The sequence below is a fragment of the Bacillus rossius genome, chromosome 16 (assembly GCF_032445375.1).
Source record: "Bacillus rossius redtenbacheri isolate Brsri chromosome 16, Brsri_v3, whole genome shotgun sequence".
Lineage (NCBI taxonomy): Eukaryota > Metazoa > Arthropoda > Insecta > Phasmatodea > Bacillidae > Bacillus > Bacillus rossius.
In genome coordinates, this window is record NC_086343.1 from 34,011,755 (window position 1) to 34,030,323 (window position 18,569).

The 18,569-nt window shown below is 34.2% G+C and overlaps 1 protein-coding gene across 1 annotated transcript; it reads left to right on the forward strand.

Annotated features, from left to right (window-relative positions):
* Positions 1 to 8,054: 8,054 nt before the first annotated feature.
* LOC134540266 (E3 ubiquitin-protein ligase Praja-2-like) lies at positions 8,055 to 18,193 on the forward strand. Its single transcript, XM_063382925.1, has 2 exons — positions 8,055 to 8,244; positions 16,536 to 18,193. Exon 2 carries the CDS (start codon positions 16,634 to 16,636, stop codon positions 17,741 to 17,743), a length of 1,110 nt encoding a protein of 369 aa, XP_063238995.1. The 5' UTR covers positions 8,055 to 8,244; positions 16,536 to 16,633; the 3' UTR covers positions 17,744 to 18,193.
* Positions 18,194 to 18,569: the final 376 nt, after the last annotated feature.

Below are 18,569 nucleotides of genomic sequence, written 5' to 3' on the forward strand. Positions count from 1 at the left end.
TCGTCCGTAAACCGACATTACAGACAACCAATTTTTTTATTCACTTTTTTTTGTACTGTTGAGCTTCGAGCATGATTTATGATTTTAAGTAGACGTAAACAAGACACTGGGATTGATAAAAAATATCTTTAATTAATTTCTTACTTCATCACTAAAAAATTTTTTTATAAAAAAATTAATAATATTTTTACTATTTCAATATTTTATGTTAAGTACCGAAAACTGCTAAAATAGCACTATTTTACACCTTAAAATCCACATTTTTTCCGGGGGTGGGTGGACCCCCGGACTCCCTCGTTTTAATAGGGGGGGGGGGGGACCATGCTTCTCAACCCCCCCCCCCCAAACACAAATCCTGGCTACGCCACTGTACTCAACACATTTATGTTTATAGTATACACGTAATTGATAGGTCAAGTTGCAATATCTGTACGCGTGGTGGTGTCCGGTATTACATTTGTGTTTACATTTTTTTCCACTAAAATACTACAAAACGATTTGTTTGTGTGTGTGTGCGCGTGTTTGTGTGTGTGTATATATATATATATACACACACACTACTATTGCTTTGAGGCGCAGGTTGGTTACGGGAACAGAAGGATGGTTCAGGAAGAAGAGTTGGACAGAGTAGAAAAGCTCTTCTAAGCAAAGGTGAGGAGCTTGGACTCTTTGGTCCGCATTTATTTTGGATGGCACTGATTTTTAGGGGGCGGTTTGCGCCGTTTCCCGCCATGCTGCCAGCCAGCACACATACTTAAACTAGAAATATCAGTAAGAATTGTAAATGTGTAGGAGATTATTCTTGGGCGCTTCGCCAGTTAGGGTCTCGGGACCCCAAAAAGGGAAAAAAATCAGACTATAATTAGAGCCCCGCTGGGCCAAAGCACGACAGTATTTTTAGATGGCTGCGTCGGTGTTGGGCATTGTATGAGTCACTTAAAACTACGATTATACTTAATTAAACTTAATAGTATGAACTGCCAGCATACAACTGCAAGGACTGTGTTTTTGCGCTCCGCGTGCACGCGCGCGACTAGGCGGCTGGTGGGCAAGGAACGATTTCGGTCGCTTGTGTTTTTGTCACTCTACCATTCGGGTAATAAAACATGCGGGGAAGGTCGCAACAGTGTTGTTGGAAGGTTTGTCAGCAGGGGGCGGGGAAAGGACAAGCAAACCCGCTACTTCCGGGCAGCTGTCAAGGCAACTGACGGGCGGGTTAGATTTATTGCTCTAGGAGCAAAGAGGCTCTTGCCATAAAATCACTGTAAATTAAGAACGGCCAGTTAACAATTTTGAGCACCATAAACTTACTTCCCAAATCTTTCTCCCATTTACAAAATAACAGCTTTTCTGCTGCTTTTGTCCTTGTAGCAGCCTGACGTGACGCCATGTCAAAAGCAGGCCAGTTTGTAAAGAAATGTTTAAACGAAAAGGTTTATTTTTACCAATAGGCCATATCTGAAAAATTGCCGATCATTACGATAACCGATAACGGGCCATCATTAGTTAGTATTTGGTGGAAATTCTATCAGAGATGTCCTTACCAAAGTAAAGTCTTTGATGGCGATGTATTTTATTTTGTTTGTCGACTTTGTTGGTGGCGAATTTTCGGCGATGCGTCTTTTCTTACACATTAAACAACACTTAACCACATAGATGGCTACCAATAATAGCTCGTATCCATTAGGGTTCGAATCTTGTCAAACTGTTATTTTCTTTATTAATTAATGATTTATATTAATTCCAATACTACAATCAAGCTGATGTACATGTATATTTTAATACTTAATCAATTCATATTGATTACTCAATTAGTAATGTTAAAGTCTTGCTTCCATTTCTAAACGAACAAATGAAAAAAAAACTTATGCTGTAAACAGAGAAACCCTAGGCTATATGAATTGGTTCCGCTTACATGATAAACAAAGGCTATCGCTTGAATGAGTTAAAATTAATTTCTCTACAGCGTTGAGAAAAACATTAAGTTCTGATAAAAACAGTCTTCACCTGGAAGGAGCAGATATTGCAAATTAGCATAATTACATTTCTCCCTTTATGGAAATGCAGCCCGGATCACCTTATTGTGTGTCGACAATATAAATTACCTACACAGTTATCATAGTAATTTCACACGAGCCACGAGTAACTCTATGCTAGCAATCCCCGTGTATTCTTCCAAACATATTGCAGCGACGAGAATCAGGCTCTGGTCCAGACTTCAATGCATTCGGAAAACTTAGCTATTCGCCTTAAATATATATTGTATGTATTTGTTCCCGGAAATCATATCACAAGTGCCGTCCGAACATGAAACGAAGTATGCAAAAAATGTATTATTATTTTGTGGGCTGCTTACAACGTGAATCTGTGTATGAATGTGCGTGTGATAACTAACTCTTATTAGCTTATTTAGGCAACGAGTGATTTCATACCCTTTGTTACATTTCAGTAGGTGTATGCATAACTATGATTTATTTTTTGATACATGTAAATTTGCTTCTTTAGTTAGATTTGTACATTGTCATCCATTCCATTTAAGACCGTATCCAAATTCAAGTGGGCAGTGGTGTAATTGTGTCCTCGCGTACAAAATTTGCCCATATGGAGTACTTGAATGATAAGGAAGGGATTAATTTTAAGCCTCTACACTACTAGCCAGCTACAAAGGAAATAAATTTCTATATTTTCAAAACTTAATTTTTTATGTTAGCACATATATGTGTAAAGATGGTAAAGTGGTACACTCAATTGCAAACACATGAATGTATAAGAAAATTCTAAGTTTCTACAATCATTTCAAAAATTACATTTTAGGCCATGCATAAAATAGTTTTCACTCAATAATATATATGATAAATTAATCATTAAGAACTTTATGCTTGTTGAAAAAAGAAGCTGCTAGTGATTAAACGTATATTATATTGCCTTAAATCTACAGTCAGATATCGTCGTCTAGGAGCGTATGACTGCGACACATGAAATATCAATATAAATTGAGACCGTGTCAGTCATTCGGCGTACATTATTGTTGGTAAAAGTATATATAGAAGATCTCACGGCCTAGCTAAAAATTAAGGATGGTACAAATTGTAAAGATAGCCTTGGGATAGCGATAGAATAAAGAGTTATGTGTGGAAAATACTTCGTTTGATCCATACAAATTAAAATTTAAAATAAAAATTTCGCTGCAGAGGTCCTTGTTAAGATAGTGTTTATTTTTTGTACTTATATTTGAAAACCAAATATTTTCTGGTTAAATGCTGAGTATAACCTTCACTTTTGTATGCTTATTGAAAAACAATTTTTTTCTCGATTGAGAATGAAGAAAAAATTATTCAATTGAAGCACTTTTCGCATCAGCTACTTCAGTCATTTGGCGCACTTTTTTGTTGGTAAAAGTATATACAGAAGATCTCACGACCCAGCTTAAAATTGTGGATGGTACAAAATGGAAAGAAAGCCTTGCGCTAACGCTGTAATAATAAGTAATGTGTGGACAATCCTTAGTTTGATCCCTATGAAATAAAATATATAATAAAAATCTGACTGCTGTGGTTGATGTTTACTTAGTTTTTTTATAAAGTACTTATTTTTCAAACTTAAATAATCTCTAGTTTTTTGCTGAGTAGAACATTCACTTTTGTATGCTTAATGAAAATAAACTGTTTACTTGATTGACAATAAAGAAAAAAAAAATTAAATTCAAGCATATTTTGTGCAGGCTACTTCAGTCATTCGGCGCACTTTTTTGTTGGTAAAAGTATATACAGAAGATCTCACGGCCCAGCTTAAAATTGTGGATGGAACAAATTGTAAAGGATACCATTAACTAACATTGGAATCATGTGTTATGTTCGGACAATCCTTAGTTTGATCCCTATGAATTAAAATTTATAATAAAAATCTCGCTGCAATGGTCCATGTTCAATAAGTGTTTTTTTAAGTACTTATTTTTAAAACTAAAATTTTATCTTGTTTATTGTTGAGTAGAACTTTCAAATTTGTATACGTATTGTAAAACATTTCTTTCTCGGTTGAGAATGAAGAAAATAATTATTTTATTCAAACACAATTCGCGCAGGCTACTTCAGTCATTCGGCACACTTTTTTGTTGGTAAAAGTATATACAGAAGATCTCACGGCCCAGCTTAAAATTGTGGATGGTACAAATTGTAAAGGATACCTTTAGATTTCATTGGAATAATGTGTTATGTTCGGAAAATCCTTAGTTTGATCCCTATGAATTAAAATTATTAATAAAAATCTCGCTGCAATGGTCCATGTTCAATAAGTGTTTTTTTTAAGTACTTATTTTTAAAACTAAAATATTATCTTGTGTATTGTTGAGTAGAACTTTCAAATTTGTATACGTATTGTAAAACATTGCTTTCTCGGTTGAGAATGAAGTAAAAAAATTATTTTATTCAAACACTATTCGCGCAGGCTACTTCAGTCATTCGGCACACTTTTTTGTTGGTAAAATTATATACAGAATATCTCACGGCCCAGCTTAAAATTGTGGATGGTACAAATTGTAAAGGATACATTTAGCTAACATTGGAATATTGTGTTATGTTCGGACAATCCTTAGTTTGATCCCTATGAATTAAAATTTATCATAAAAATTTGGAATGCAATGGTCGAGGTTTAGCTAGAGTTTTTTTAAGTACTTAATTTACAAACTTAAATATTTTCTGGTTTGTTGCTGAGTAGAACCTTCACTTTCGTATGCTTATTAAAAATATATTTTTTTAGATTGAGAATGAATGGAAAAAATATTTAATCCGAGCACATTTCGCGCAGTCTACTTCAGTCATTCGGCGCAATTTTTTGTTGGTAAAAGTATATACAGAAGATCTCACGGCCCAGCTTAAAATTGTGTTTGGTACAAATTGTAAATAATAGCTTTAGCTAACATTGGAATCATGTGTTATGTTCGGACAATCCTTAGTTTCATCCCTATGAATTAAAATTTATCATAAATATTTGGCTGTCGTGGTCCATGTTCAGCTAGTGTTTTTTTAAGAACTTATTTTTCAAAAAATAATATTTTCCGGTTTATTGCTGAGTAGAACTTTCAATTTCGTATACTTATTGTAAAACATTTCTTTCTCTATTGAGAATGAAGAAAAAAATTATTTTATTCAAACCCATTTCGCGCAGGTTACTTCAGTTTTTCGGCACACTTTTTTGTTGGTAAAAGTATATACAGAAGATCTCACGGCCCAGCTTAAAATTGTGGATGGTAAAAATTGTAAAGAATACCTTTAGCTAACATTGGAATTATGTGTTATGTTCGGACAATCCTTTGTTTCATCCCTATGAATTAAAATTTATCATAAATATTTGGCTGTCGTGGTCCATGTTCAGCTAGTGTTTTTTTAAGAACTTATTTTTCAAACATAAATATTTTCTGGTTTATTGCTGAGTAGAACCTATACTTTCGTATGCTTATTTGAAATATTTTTTTTTATATTGAGAATGAAGGAAAAAAATATTTAATTCGAGCACATTTTGCGCAGGCTACTTCTGTCATTCGGCGCACTTTTTTGTTGGTAAAAGTATATACAGAAGATCTCACGGCCCAGCTTAAAATTGTGGATGGTACAAATTGTAAAGGATACCTTTAGCTAACATTTGAATCATGTGTTATGTTCGGACAATCCTTAGTTTGATCCCTATGAATTAAAATTTATAATAAAAATCTCGCTGCAGTGGTCCATGTTCAAAAAGTGTTTTTTTTAAGTACTTATTTTTAAAACTGAAATATTATCTTGTTTATTGTTGAGTAGAACTTTCAAATTGGTAAACGTATTGTAAAACATTTCTTTCTCGGTTGAGAATGAAGAAAAAAAAATATTTTTTTGGAACACATTTCGCGCAGGCTACTTGTCATTCGGCACACTTTTTTGTTGGTAAAAGTATATACAGAATATCTCACGGCCCAGCTTAAAATTGTGGATGGTAAAAATTGTAAAGGATACCTTTAGCTAACATTGGAATCATGTGTTATGTTCGGACAATCCTTAGTTTGATCCCTATGAATTAAAATTTTAATAAAAAACTCGCTGCAATGGTCCATGTTCAATAAGTGTTTTTTTAAGTACTTATTTTTAAAACTAAAATATTATCTTGTTAATTGTTGAGTAGAACTTTTAAATTTTTATACGTATTGTAAAACATTTCTTTCTCGGTTGAGAGTGAAGAAAAAAATTATTTTATTCAAACACAATTCGCGCAGGCTACTTCAGTCATTCGGCACACTTTTTTGTTGGTAAAAGTATATACAGAATATCTCACGGCCCAGCTTAAAATTGTGGATGGTACAAATTGTAAAGGATACATTTAGCTAACATTGGAATAATGTGTTATGTTCGGACAATCCTTAGTTTGATCCCTATGAATTAAAATTTATCATAAAAATTTGGAATGCAATGGTCGTTGTTTAGCTAGAGTTTTTTTAAGTACTTATTTTTCAAACTTAAATATTTTCTGGTTTATTGCTGAGTAGAACCTTCACTTTCGTATGCTTAATTGAAATATTTTTTTTTTTAGATTGAGAATGAAGGAAAAAAATCTTTAATTCGAGCACATTTCGCGCAGTCTACTTCAGTCATTCGGCGCACTTTTTTGTTGGTAAAAGTATATACAGAAGATCTCACGGCCCAGCTTAAAATTGTGGATGCTACAAATTGTAAAGGATACCTTTAGCTTTCATTGGAATAATGTGTTATGTTCGGACAATCCTTAGTTTGATCCCTATGAATTAAAATTTTAATAAAAAAACTCGCTGCAATGGTCCATGTTCAATAAGTGTTTTTTTTAAGTACTTATTTTTAAAACTAAAATATTATCTTGTTTATTGTTGAGTAGAACTTTTAAGTTTTTATACGTATTGTAAAACATTTCTTTCTCGGTTGAGAATGAAGAAAAAAATTATTTTATTCAAACACAATTCGCGCAGGCTACTTCAGTCATTCGGCACACTTTTTTGTTGGTAAAAGTATATACAGAATATCTCACGGCCCAGCTTAAAACTGTGGATGGTACAAATTGTAAAGGATACATTTAGCTAACATTGGAATAATGTGTTATGTTCGGACAATCCTTAGTTTGATCCCTATGAATTAAAATTTATCATAAAAATTTGGAATGCAATGGTCGATGTTTAGCTATAGTTTTTTTAAGTACTTATTTTTCAAACTTAAATATTTTCTGGTTTATTGCTGAGTAGAACCTTCACTTTCGTATGCTTAATTGAAATATTTTTTTTTTTAGATTGAGAATGAAGGAAAAAAATCTTTAATTCGAGCACATTTCGCGCAGTCTACTTCAGTCATTCGGCGCACTTTTTTGTTGGTAAAAGTATATACAGAAGATCTCACGGCCCAGCTTAAAATTGTGGATGGTACAAATTGTAAAGGATACCTTTAGCTTTCATTGGAATAATGTGTTATGTTCGGACAATCCTTAGTTTGATCCCTAGGAATTAAAATTTTTAATAAAAATCTTGCTGCAATGGTCCATGTTCAATAAGTGTTTTTTTTAAGTACTTATTTTTAAAACTTAAATTTTTCTTGTTTATTGCTGAGTAGAACTTCACTTTTAAATGCTTATTGTAAAACATTTTTTTTCTTGATTGAGAATGAAGATAAAATTATTCAATTCAAGCATTTTTTGCGTCAGCTACTTCAGTCATTCGGCGCACTTTTTTGTTGGTTAAAGTATATACATAAGATCTTACGGCCTAGCTAAAAAATTATGGATTGTACTTATTGTAAATAAAACAATTAGTTAACGCTGGAATTATTTTTTAATTTCGGAAAATCCTCTTTTTTATCCCTATGAAATAATAAATACTTATTGTTTTTGTGAGGTTAATATTTAGTATATTTTTCAAGTTCGTTTATTTAAAACATAATTATTTTCCGGTTAAACAATTTTTTGAACTTTTTTTTTTTACATATTTAAGTTATTTTTATTCATTTCTGATTTTTTTAATTAAAAAAAGTGTTTCTATTATCTTGGGTTGATGTTTTTAATTAGAGGTTTTTAGTGTAAAACCATCATGGAATCCTACAGTATGTATTTTGTTGGTGTTGGTCATATACATATGGAACTTGACCAAGAGGTTGTGCTTCTTAATCAATTTGTGGACATTTGTGGTGTAATCCTGTTCATTTACTGTTACCATGTGTGTTTCATGATCAAATGATTTGAATTATTGCAAAAGAGGCTGTGTAGGTAAGTTAATGCGGAGTAACAGTGCTTGACATTCAACTCGAATGTTTGTAAACATGGGCCATAGGTAAAAATGTAAATGTTGAAAGTGGCGGTATCTGGTGGTGAATAATAACTTAAATAAAAGTTTGGTAGGTTAGGTTAGGTACGTGGATATCATACGTGAATGTGGTTCTTCGCGCTAAAAACTTATTATAAATATATAAATCGGTTATTATTTATTTTCTATAGTTTTTCTGTGACACTGCAATAGTTCCAGTTTTTTACCAGTAGTTTACCGTTTTGATAATTTGTTAGAATATATGATTTACATATATACCGTATGGGTATCTCTAAGGCCGGGTTTATAGAAAACGCAAGAACGCAGGACGCGACAACCGCAAGAAATTCACAGTCGTTTATAAAAAACGCAAGGACGCCGGCCATCGCCAACGTCAAAAAATAAAATTTCAGGAATAAGTCATGATTATTTTTAAAATCTTTGTTGTACTTGTCGTACAGGCAGGGAAAATTTTGGATAAGCTGAACAAGACATTCATCAGCTTCCTCCATTGTGTTGTATTCACTAGAAGAATGCCAGCCCAAAACATAAATAAAGAAACACAAGCGTAACGATTACAATCACAGAGCCTTCTATATGCATTACATGACAGTTTCAGTTTCCACATACTTACAGCAACCAGTATAGAAGGCTGAAACGCGAGGAGAAAACGCAAGAAGTAGGAAGTTGAACAACTTCTGTGTTGCGTTCATGCGTTATTGCGTGTCTTGCGTTTTTTTTATAAACGTGCTGGTAGAAGAGTTAAGGTTGGACTTTTACTGTAGTTGCTTTTCTTGCGTTTCTGCATTCTTGTGTTTTCTATAAACCCGGCCTAAGGACAGCCTCTTTCATAAAAAAATTATATAAATTTCAAAATTAATTTTTTACTTCCTTACATGACTTCTAATCAATTGTACAAGTAGTTTACTATTATAACGAGTGTTTTAAGTTAGTTTAATTAAAAATCCATTAATAGTCTAGATCCTAATACCGTAACAATATTGATGTCACCAACATGGCGGTGCTGACAGCGTCATCACCCCTACATTATTACGAGACAAGTGTGGGAATATAAGGAATTTGGGCAGGGAACATTAACATTCTTCTTTTGCATAAACTACTTTCTTCTATTAAACTGACTTACAGGTATCGTATTCTATACTACAGTCCTACTGATTCTATTATAGGACACGATACCGAAGTATTATATCCCACGGTATCATGTTTTGTACTTCAGGTTTACCATAATAGTTTTAGTATATTATAATGGGTATATTAATATGTATAGGAAATGATACTGAATTAATATTTCCTATGGTATGGTATTGTATTGTATACCATAATTCCGCCCAGTTTAGTATATTTTAGGATACCACATTTTATAATTTAATTCATATTTGGATTGAGTTTTATGCCCTGGGTATCGTAAATTTTACTATAGCCTACCTATTCTATTACATAACATGATACCGTTCATGTAATATTCATGGTGTTCATATTCTTTACTATATCCCTACTTGGTTTAGTATATTTGTGATATAACTTTTGTTTACTTAAATTGTTTATTTTTTTTAGTGTGATTTAAACTTTAGGTATTGTAATGTATAATTCAGTAAAAGAAATAGTCTTGTTGTAGTATTCAACATGACAGAAATCATATCCTTCCATAAACATCTTACTGGAAAAAAAATTCTGTCTCAAGTAATCAAATAATATAATAATTATAACTTTGTTTTTTGTTTTACAGACATTGAAAAAAAAAGTTTGGAAAGCAAAAACATACATTTTGGGATCTGTATTTGCTTTATCAAATTTTTCCTTTTAGATACCTAATTAGTTAATTACCAAAAAAATTATTATTCTAACATAAACAGTTTTTGAACATGCTTCGTGACTCCATAGGCCTACCAATGTTAATGATGTCATCAACATGGTGGTGCTGATGTCTATAGAACCATTACATTCATTTAGGGCAAGCATGGGAATATTTTCAGTTAATATATTTTGTTGGTTTTGATAGTTGAATTTGGTTTTGTCAAATTTGATATGTTTAGACTTGAACACTTATGATGCTGAACTTTTACATAAGCTAAGATTGTTGTAGACAATTGAATGCTTGTGAGAGAGGTCGTGGCGAGTCATATTGTATTTTATAACAAATTTTTAAAGCATTTAGGTATTGTGTGAAATGACATAGTCCGTGCTAGTTATGCTAACCATCCGTAGTGTCTCAGAAAAAGTGTTTTTTGCATGTTGTGTTTGTATTTTTACATTACAGTTGATTACATGAATCTTTTATGAAGTGTATTTTTTTTTCTGTGAAGTATTTTAGAAAAAAAAAACTATGTATCTATGCCTATTAAATTTTAATCCAAAAAAATGAAATAAAAGAAGTACATATTACCAAAAAATAAAACTTTTTGACATAAAAAGCAGTTAAAAAAAACAATAAAAACTATTATTTTCATAGATAAAGGTATTAAAATTAAGTGAGAATAGGTTATGTATGACTTAAGTAAAGGGTGGGCCAATAAAATTGTTGAACTATATGGATTCTCTCAAAATCAAGTTTTTTATTCCGACTGGATCCTGGAAAAAATGTAGTTATGAAGGGTTTTTTTAGTCAGGAAAAATTGTGTAATTTACCATTTAGAAAATGAATATTGATGGAAAGTAATTAAATTTGCTGTAAATAATTTTGTACAGCAATTGTAAATTTTTTTTATTAAATAGCTTGTCATTTTTAAAGCTTTTTTCTCCACACAATTGCACTGGACTTCAGAGGCATCCCCTCTGAAGAAATATTTTAGAATCCAGTTGAAATTCAAAAGTGCTCATTGGTTATTAGAAAAAAAATCTATGTAGTATAAACTCTCTACGCCTATTAAAATTTAATCCAAAAAATAAAATAAAATAAAATACAGTAGGTAAACTCCTTATTATCCGCGCATGCAAAAAAATTACAGCAAATATGTAAATCTGTATTTGATTCAAGTGAGCAAATTTGAACTCTACTGACGAGTGTATTGTGTGCAGTATACAGTAAAAAGCCACAGGCCTTCTCGGAACTCACACAGTAGGCTGGCATGCGTAATATTTCAGTAAAATAAAAAAATTTAGCATCATTAAATTTTTTGTACTGTTAATTGTAATGTTTACTGTACATACATTTTTAGATTTTTAAGTTAAAATTAATGTTTCCGTTTTTGTTTCCCATTTTCGGCTCTTTGCGGGTTATCCGCGATTTTCACTATCTGCGGTGGCCCTGCCACTTAATTTTGCGGATAATCGGGAGTGACCTGTAAGTACTTATTACCAAAATTAATTAGTAGGACTAAAACATAACATTTTCAAGTTTTTTTTATGACGAAGCCACTCCCAAAAAAAGTTACAGAATAGACTTGTCTGTCATGTGTGTGTGTGTCCAAGGAGTCCGTGCTTGGTTATCATTTCTTTGAACTATGGAAAGTCCTGCCAGTTACATTGGTTTTTTTTGGGTCGAATATTTTCAGTTCTGCTTCCTTTGCTGTCATTTGCTCCCATTGGCTCTTGTAAGGTTTTTGGGTCATTCCGTGTGAAATCACCAAATGTTTAATTAAATAGTTGCTCGACTATTTTTAAAAAAAATAATTTTTTTACCACATATAACCTTATCAATGGGTAGTTCAAAACCATATTCATTTTATTTTTGTGTGCCACCATTTTCAGTAGAGGCTTGTTTATCTTCCCAAGTGCGTGCTCTAACAGTGGTTTGCAGTGGTTTCAATAAAAGGTCATTGTTGACATTGTATTAAAGATAGAAGGTTCTGGTCTTCACTGAAGTAAAGTAAACATTGTATGGTTACCAAAAATGTCTAGAAATAAAGATATAATTTTTTTTAACCTTATGTGAAATGACCTTGAAATTTGTCAAAATTTTTATAAAAATTTCATTTTGAACATTTTTTTAAAGTGACTTGGAGTTGGAACCACAGGGCAAATATTTTTTTGCAATAAGTATGGATGGCAGACTTTCCAGAAAAAATGAGATAATGTGTGGGTTTAAACTCCTTCCTGGTTTTCTGTTGCATTAAACTTCTAAAATTTTCATTTTTTGAGTTTTTCAAGGTCAAATATCTCAAAAGGGGGACCAGGTAAAATTTTTCTGTTTCCACTATTTAGTACACCTACTGGTACTTAACAAATTCTGCAAGTTTCATTTTGTGGTTCAAACAGGTGTAGAAGTTAAAGGCTTTGAAACTTAGGTAAAAAGTTGTAATATTTTAGCTCTAATTACTTGACTGTAATCAAATTGTGTAACAGTTATTAATGTTTATTTTATTTCTTATGAAGTGCAAATATAATATAAGGCTTTGAGTTGTAACATATGGAAAGTTAAAAATAAATCATTTTGTAAGGAGGCATGAATGGACAAGTTGTGACAAGCAAACCTGATGTAACCATCCAAAGAGCAAGTTGTGACAAGTTGAATATATGTGCATTGCAGCCAACCACTTTAGTCTTGTGTCTGCTGCCAAGGAGTAAAGATGTGTTTGTGTTCTGTGGTTTTGTATGTGCTGTCTACTCTAATATTGTTTATTTGGCTCCACACAAGTATTGCTGGTATGTGTTACAATTCTGCATTGAAGTGAGCTACTTAGTTGTTACCTGCAGTTTCTGTCTCAAAGTGACTACGTAGAACTATCTACCAGAAGTATGGAGTGTTCTTTGGGTACTTTTACACATGAAGATTGTGAAAATGATTCATATGGCAAGTATTACCTAAAATTATCATCAGACTTCACTAAATCGCAAATTGACCTTCTTAAGAAAAGAAGTAAGTTACATAACATTGTTAATGTGTGTACTTTCCACGAAAAAAAATATCTGGACAAGTATAATCATCTTTTTGGAAATTCGTGTTGCGATCCATTTTCATACCATAAAAAAGTTATCAAAAAACAGTTAAGGGAAATAACTGTAGAGTTGTCTGAAAGATGGCCATCACTGATTCCTGGCAAATCTGTTTGTTGCTCTTGTCATAAAAAACTTTCAAGTAATGTTGAGGGGAATTTAGGTACTAGTACTAGCAACTGTGATAACGAAGAACTATTCACCGCACCTGAAATTGTTGTAGAGTCTATCAATCAAGCTGGCTCTGCTTTAGGAGTTTCCCCAACTAAAATTATTAAACTTAGTGATACAAAAAAACATCTAGAAGTTAGACGAACTGTGAGCAAATTTTCTTGTGCAATTAAGAAAAAATTAAGCGACACTTTTACCATCACCTGTGAGTCTCAAGATGAGGATGATGAAGAAATAGCTGATACTGCAATAAAAGACATGGAAATTCATATTGAAAATCTCAAGAAAAGAATTAAGACCTGTACATCCAACAATGAGAAAATACAAGTCATTAGTGTAGTGCCAAAAAGCTGGTCAATGAAAAGAACTGCACATGAGTTAGATGTAAGCGAATATCTGGTTAGAAGAACACGTGAAATTGTTAAGGAACGTGGTGTTATTCCACAGCTCACATCTAAGAAAAAAGGGAAAGAATTGCCTCAAGAAACTAGAGATCTCGTTGTTCAATTTTATGAAAACGATGAAGTTAGTAGAATCTGTCCTGGAATGAAGGATACAAAATCGGTTCGTCTTGATGATGGGAAGAAAGAACTAAAGCAAAAACGTTTAATTCTGTGTAATTTAAAAGAACTATACCAAAAGTTTAGAGAAGAGCATCAATCTGTAAAGGTTGGGTTTTCTACATTCTGTATTCTGCGTCCCAAGTGGTGCATCCTTGCAGGAGCTAGTGGCACTCATTCTGTTTGTGTATGTTCAATTCACCAAAATTTCAAACTAATGACTATGGCAGTAAAAACAGATGACTGGAAGGTCCTTCTTGAAAATATTGTGTGTGATTTAAATAGTGAAGATTGTATGTTTGGAGAGTGCCCAAATTGTCCTGAAGTAGGAAACCTGAAAGTAGATGAACTATTGCAGGGTGTCAGTGATGATGACGATATCACATACAGTCAGTGGATAGTAGCAGACCATTGCAACCTTGTAACGATAGTAGAACCACATGCTGAATTCAAAGAGAAATTTGTTAGTAAACTAATGGCATTGAAGAAACACCATTTCATCTCGCAGAGTCAATCACAATTTCTGAAAAGTAAGAAAGAGAATCTACAAAGTGATGAATGTGTAATAATTCTGGATTTCTCAGAAAACTATACATTTATCATCCAAGATGAGATCCAGAGTTATCATTGGATGAATTCTCAGGCCACAATTCATCCCTTCTGTGTGTACTACAGAGATGATGCTAAGAATTTGTGTACTAAGAGCCTTTGTGTTATAAGTGACTGTATGAATCATAACACAGTTGCTGTGTACACATTCCAAACAAAGTTGATACACTTTGTTAAGTCCCTTATTCCTAATTTGAATCGAGTTGCCTATTTTTCTGATGGATCGGCTGCTCAATACAAGAACAGGTTCAATTTTTCTAACTTGTGCAAGCATAAAGAAGATTTTGGATTAGAAGCAGAGTGGCATTTCTTTGCAACAAGTCATGGAAAGGGGCCTTGTGATGGTATTGGTGGAACTGTCAAGCGACTGGTGGCTAAGACAAGTTTACAGCGACCGAAAGAAGGCCATATCATAACACAAATGAGTATGTTTCAATTTTGTGTGGAAAACATAAAAGGAATAAATTTTGTGTTTGTGGGAGAAAGAGAAGTTCAGGAGGCAGATCTTCACTTAAAAAGCAGGTTTGATAATGCTAAAAGAATTTTAAGCACTAGAGATCAACATTGTTTTAAACCGAAGAACACATCAACAATACAATACAGCATCATTTCAGCATCGTTTGATACGAAACACAAAGAATATCCAATTGATGGCACTACTGGTGTTTTTAACATTAGTGACATCTCAGTAAACGACATTGTTGTGTGTGTTTATGATAACAGATGGTATATTGGTAGAGTTTGTGAGGTTTCTCAAGAAAACAGTGATATCAAGGTGGTCTTCTACACACCAGGTGGTCCATCTACAAGCTTCAGTAAAACAAAAGATGATGTTTTATGGGTGGAGATGAAGAATGTTCTAGACATTTTGAAACCTACAGAGTTCACTACTATAACAGGTAGAACATTTAATATAACTGAAGAGAAAAATATAGAACTCTCTCAGAAACTGCGGGTCAAACTTGTAAAATAAATCTGTTGCAGCTGACATTTTTTTTTGTGGTTTGCAAATCTGGATAATGTAATAGGGTGAGTTTTATGTTTTTTATTATTAGCACTACAAATTGTTTTAACTTAAAGGTAAAATCACTAAAAGACTATGTGAACATGAGCCACTGTTAATTTTTATTTTCTACGTAAAATGCAACTTTTTACCCAAGTTTCAAAGCCTGTAACTTCTACACCTGTTTGAACCACAAAATGAAACTTGCAGAATTTGTTAAGTACCAGTAGGTGTACTAAATAGTGGAAACAGAAAAATTTTACCTGGTCCCCCTTTTGAGATATTTGACCTTGAAAAACTCAAAAAAATGAAAATTTTAGAAGTTTAATGCAACAGAAAACCAGGAAGGAGTTTAAACCCACACATTATCTCATTTTTTCTGGAAAGTCTGCCATCCATACTTATTGCAAAAAAATATTTGCCCTGTGGTTCCAACTCCAAGTCACTTTAAAAAAATGTTCAAAATGGAATTTTTATAACATTTTTGACAAATTTCAAGGTCATTTCACATAAGGTTAAACAAAATTATATCTTTATTTCTAGACATTTTTGGTAACCATACAATGTTTACTTTACTTCAGTGAAGACCAGAACCTTCTATCTTTAATACAATGTCAACAATGACCTTTTATTGAAACCACTGCAAACCACTGTTAGAGCACGCACTTGGGAAGATATACAAGCCTCTACTGAAAATGGTGGCACACAAAAATAAAATGAATATGGTTTTGAACTACCCATTGATAAGGTTATATGTGGTAAAAATATTAATTTTTTTAAAAATAGTCGAGCAACCTCAACTTGGTGATTTCACACGGAATGACTCGCTCATTATTATGCTATGGATAGTTTTAGGCTAAACCGAACAAATTGAAATCCGAACATACTACAGCCCCAATTAGTTTGGATTCGAGGGGTTCTACTGTGTCAGTAAAACTGGTATGATAACACTTAGTCCATCTGTTTCTAACAGTTTGTTGTGTGATAGCTGTTGAGTGAGATTTTATTTCATTTCCAGCTTATTTCTTCCCGGAAAGCTGCTGACATGGGGGATGATGGTGTTCCAAGGAAGATGTTGCAGTAGCTGAATGCATTGTGTTTGTTGGTGGTACCATAATGGAGGGGGACTATGACTACATATACAGTGATGCCCACGAAGACCTGAACTACTCGGATGGTCACGTTGACTACGGTGACGAAGATCTGTTCTGTGACGATGTTGACATATTGCCGGATGAAGTACATGACATTGACACTTGGGTCAGCTACTACGATGAAAGAGATTATATGAGTGGAGAATCCGGTGGAGAGGATGCGGATGATTGGCCTGAAGAGGGCGATGCTGTGGATCAGCCCCACGATGGAAACAACGAAAACATGTGGGAGGAGTTAGGTGAAGTTGGTGTTTTCGAGGGAAGTAACGATAGCTTGCTGGGTTCTGAGGTAGGGTGTAGTGTAGAGGGTGAGAATTGTGAGCTGGATTCAGGAGAAGAGGGTTGCCTATGGGATGATGATGAGTACCCCTTACATCCGAGAAGCGATGGTATCGTGGAGGATGCTGTGGAAGGGCTCTCGGAAGAAGGTGAAAATGACGAGAACCAGTCGAATCACTCTGGGGAAAGTGACGGTGAAGCGTTCATGGACGCACAGAACGGGAACGAAGGAGATGAGCCAGAGTACGACGAATATGAGGACATGGACGAGGAGCTGGAAGGGGAGGAGGATGAGATCTGGGACACGAACCTGGTCCCGCCGTGGCAAGCGGACGACACGTGGGACGACATCATGGGCGTGGGCGACGAGTGGTACGACTACTACGACGGAGACGAAGTGTGGGTGGACAATGCCGACGGCAGGTTCGAGCTACGGTACGAGGATTACACGGGGGAAGCACTCGACGAGGATGCCCCGGTCAGGGACAACTTCGTGACGCGCACGACTGCGGTGGAGGCTGGCAGCGTGCAAGACCCGGTGCCGGCGGGTGGCACGGCCAACTACTCGTGTCCCATCTGCCTGGAACGGATAGAGGCCCAAGAGGTGGGCAACCCCTGGAACTGCCACCACTTCTTCTGCTTAGACTGTATCCTGGAGTGGGTGTGCCGCAGCAACACCTGCCCTGTGGACCGCAAGGTCGTCGGTAAGATCGCGGTGCGCTGCCGGTTGGGCAGTCCGGTGACACGCGTCGTCTCGGTGGTGCCTGTCGCGCTCGCGGGCGGCGAGGACTGAGCACGGCTGCCCACGTCTTCCACTTCTTCCAGTCCTTTACATTTCACACTTTTATTTGCCGTGGCCCGTGTTTTTGTGGGCCACTGGGTCGAAATGGTTCTGCAAGGCAAACATAGTGCTAGAAAACCATTTTGCAGTACACATTTTTCACCATTTGTAGCTCGAGGTGTGAACGTTGGAAGGTTTAAATAATATTTTATTATTTTGTGGGAAAAAAAAAACTAAATTGAAAATAAAAACATTTGTAACGTGAGAAAAAATATTATTTTATACTTCATGTTTTATATAAAACTCTAGTGAATTGTAAATATTCATGTATAAATATTTAAAAAAAGTCGAATGAATTTTATTTTTCTGCAAAATATTTAATTTTATTGAAGTTTCATACCTAATGATATGTGTAAAAAGTTGTTGTACAAAGTATAAATTAAAAAGTTTTTTTCCTATGCATTTCTGCGTAGATTTTCACAACAGCATCCAATGTGTTCTTCCCACTACTTTGTTGTGTTACGTCATGTCCACGAGGTATGCTGGAAAAGAAGGGAGAGATGTGCTGGGTCAGGTATTACTGTGTGCCACTGAAAAGAAAACATGATGAACATACGAAGAAAGTTTTTGTTCTAAAATGCACTAGGACATCAGCTCCTCAGCAATTGGAAAGTACAAACATAAATATACATTACCTACATAATTTATAAATTAACAGGTTTACTACAGGAATGGAAAACTTAGAAAGGTCAGGGAATTTGATGGTGCTCCAGGAAATCTGAAATACAAAAAAAAACTTTAAAAGGGTAGATAAAACAATTATTTAAAGTTGTAAGCA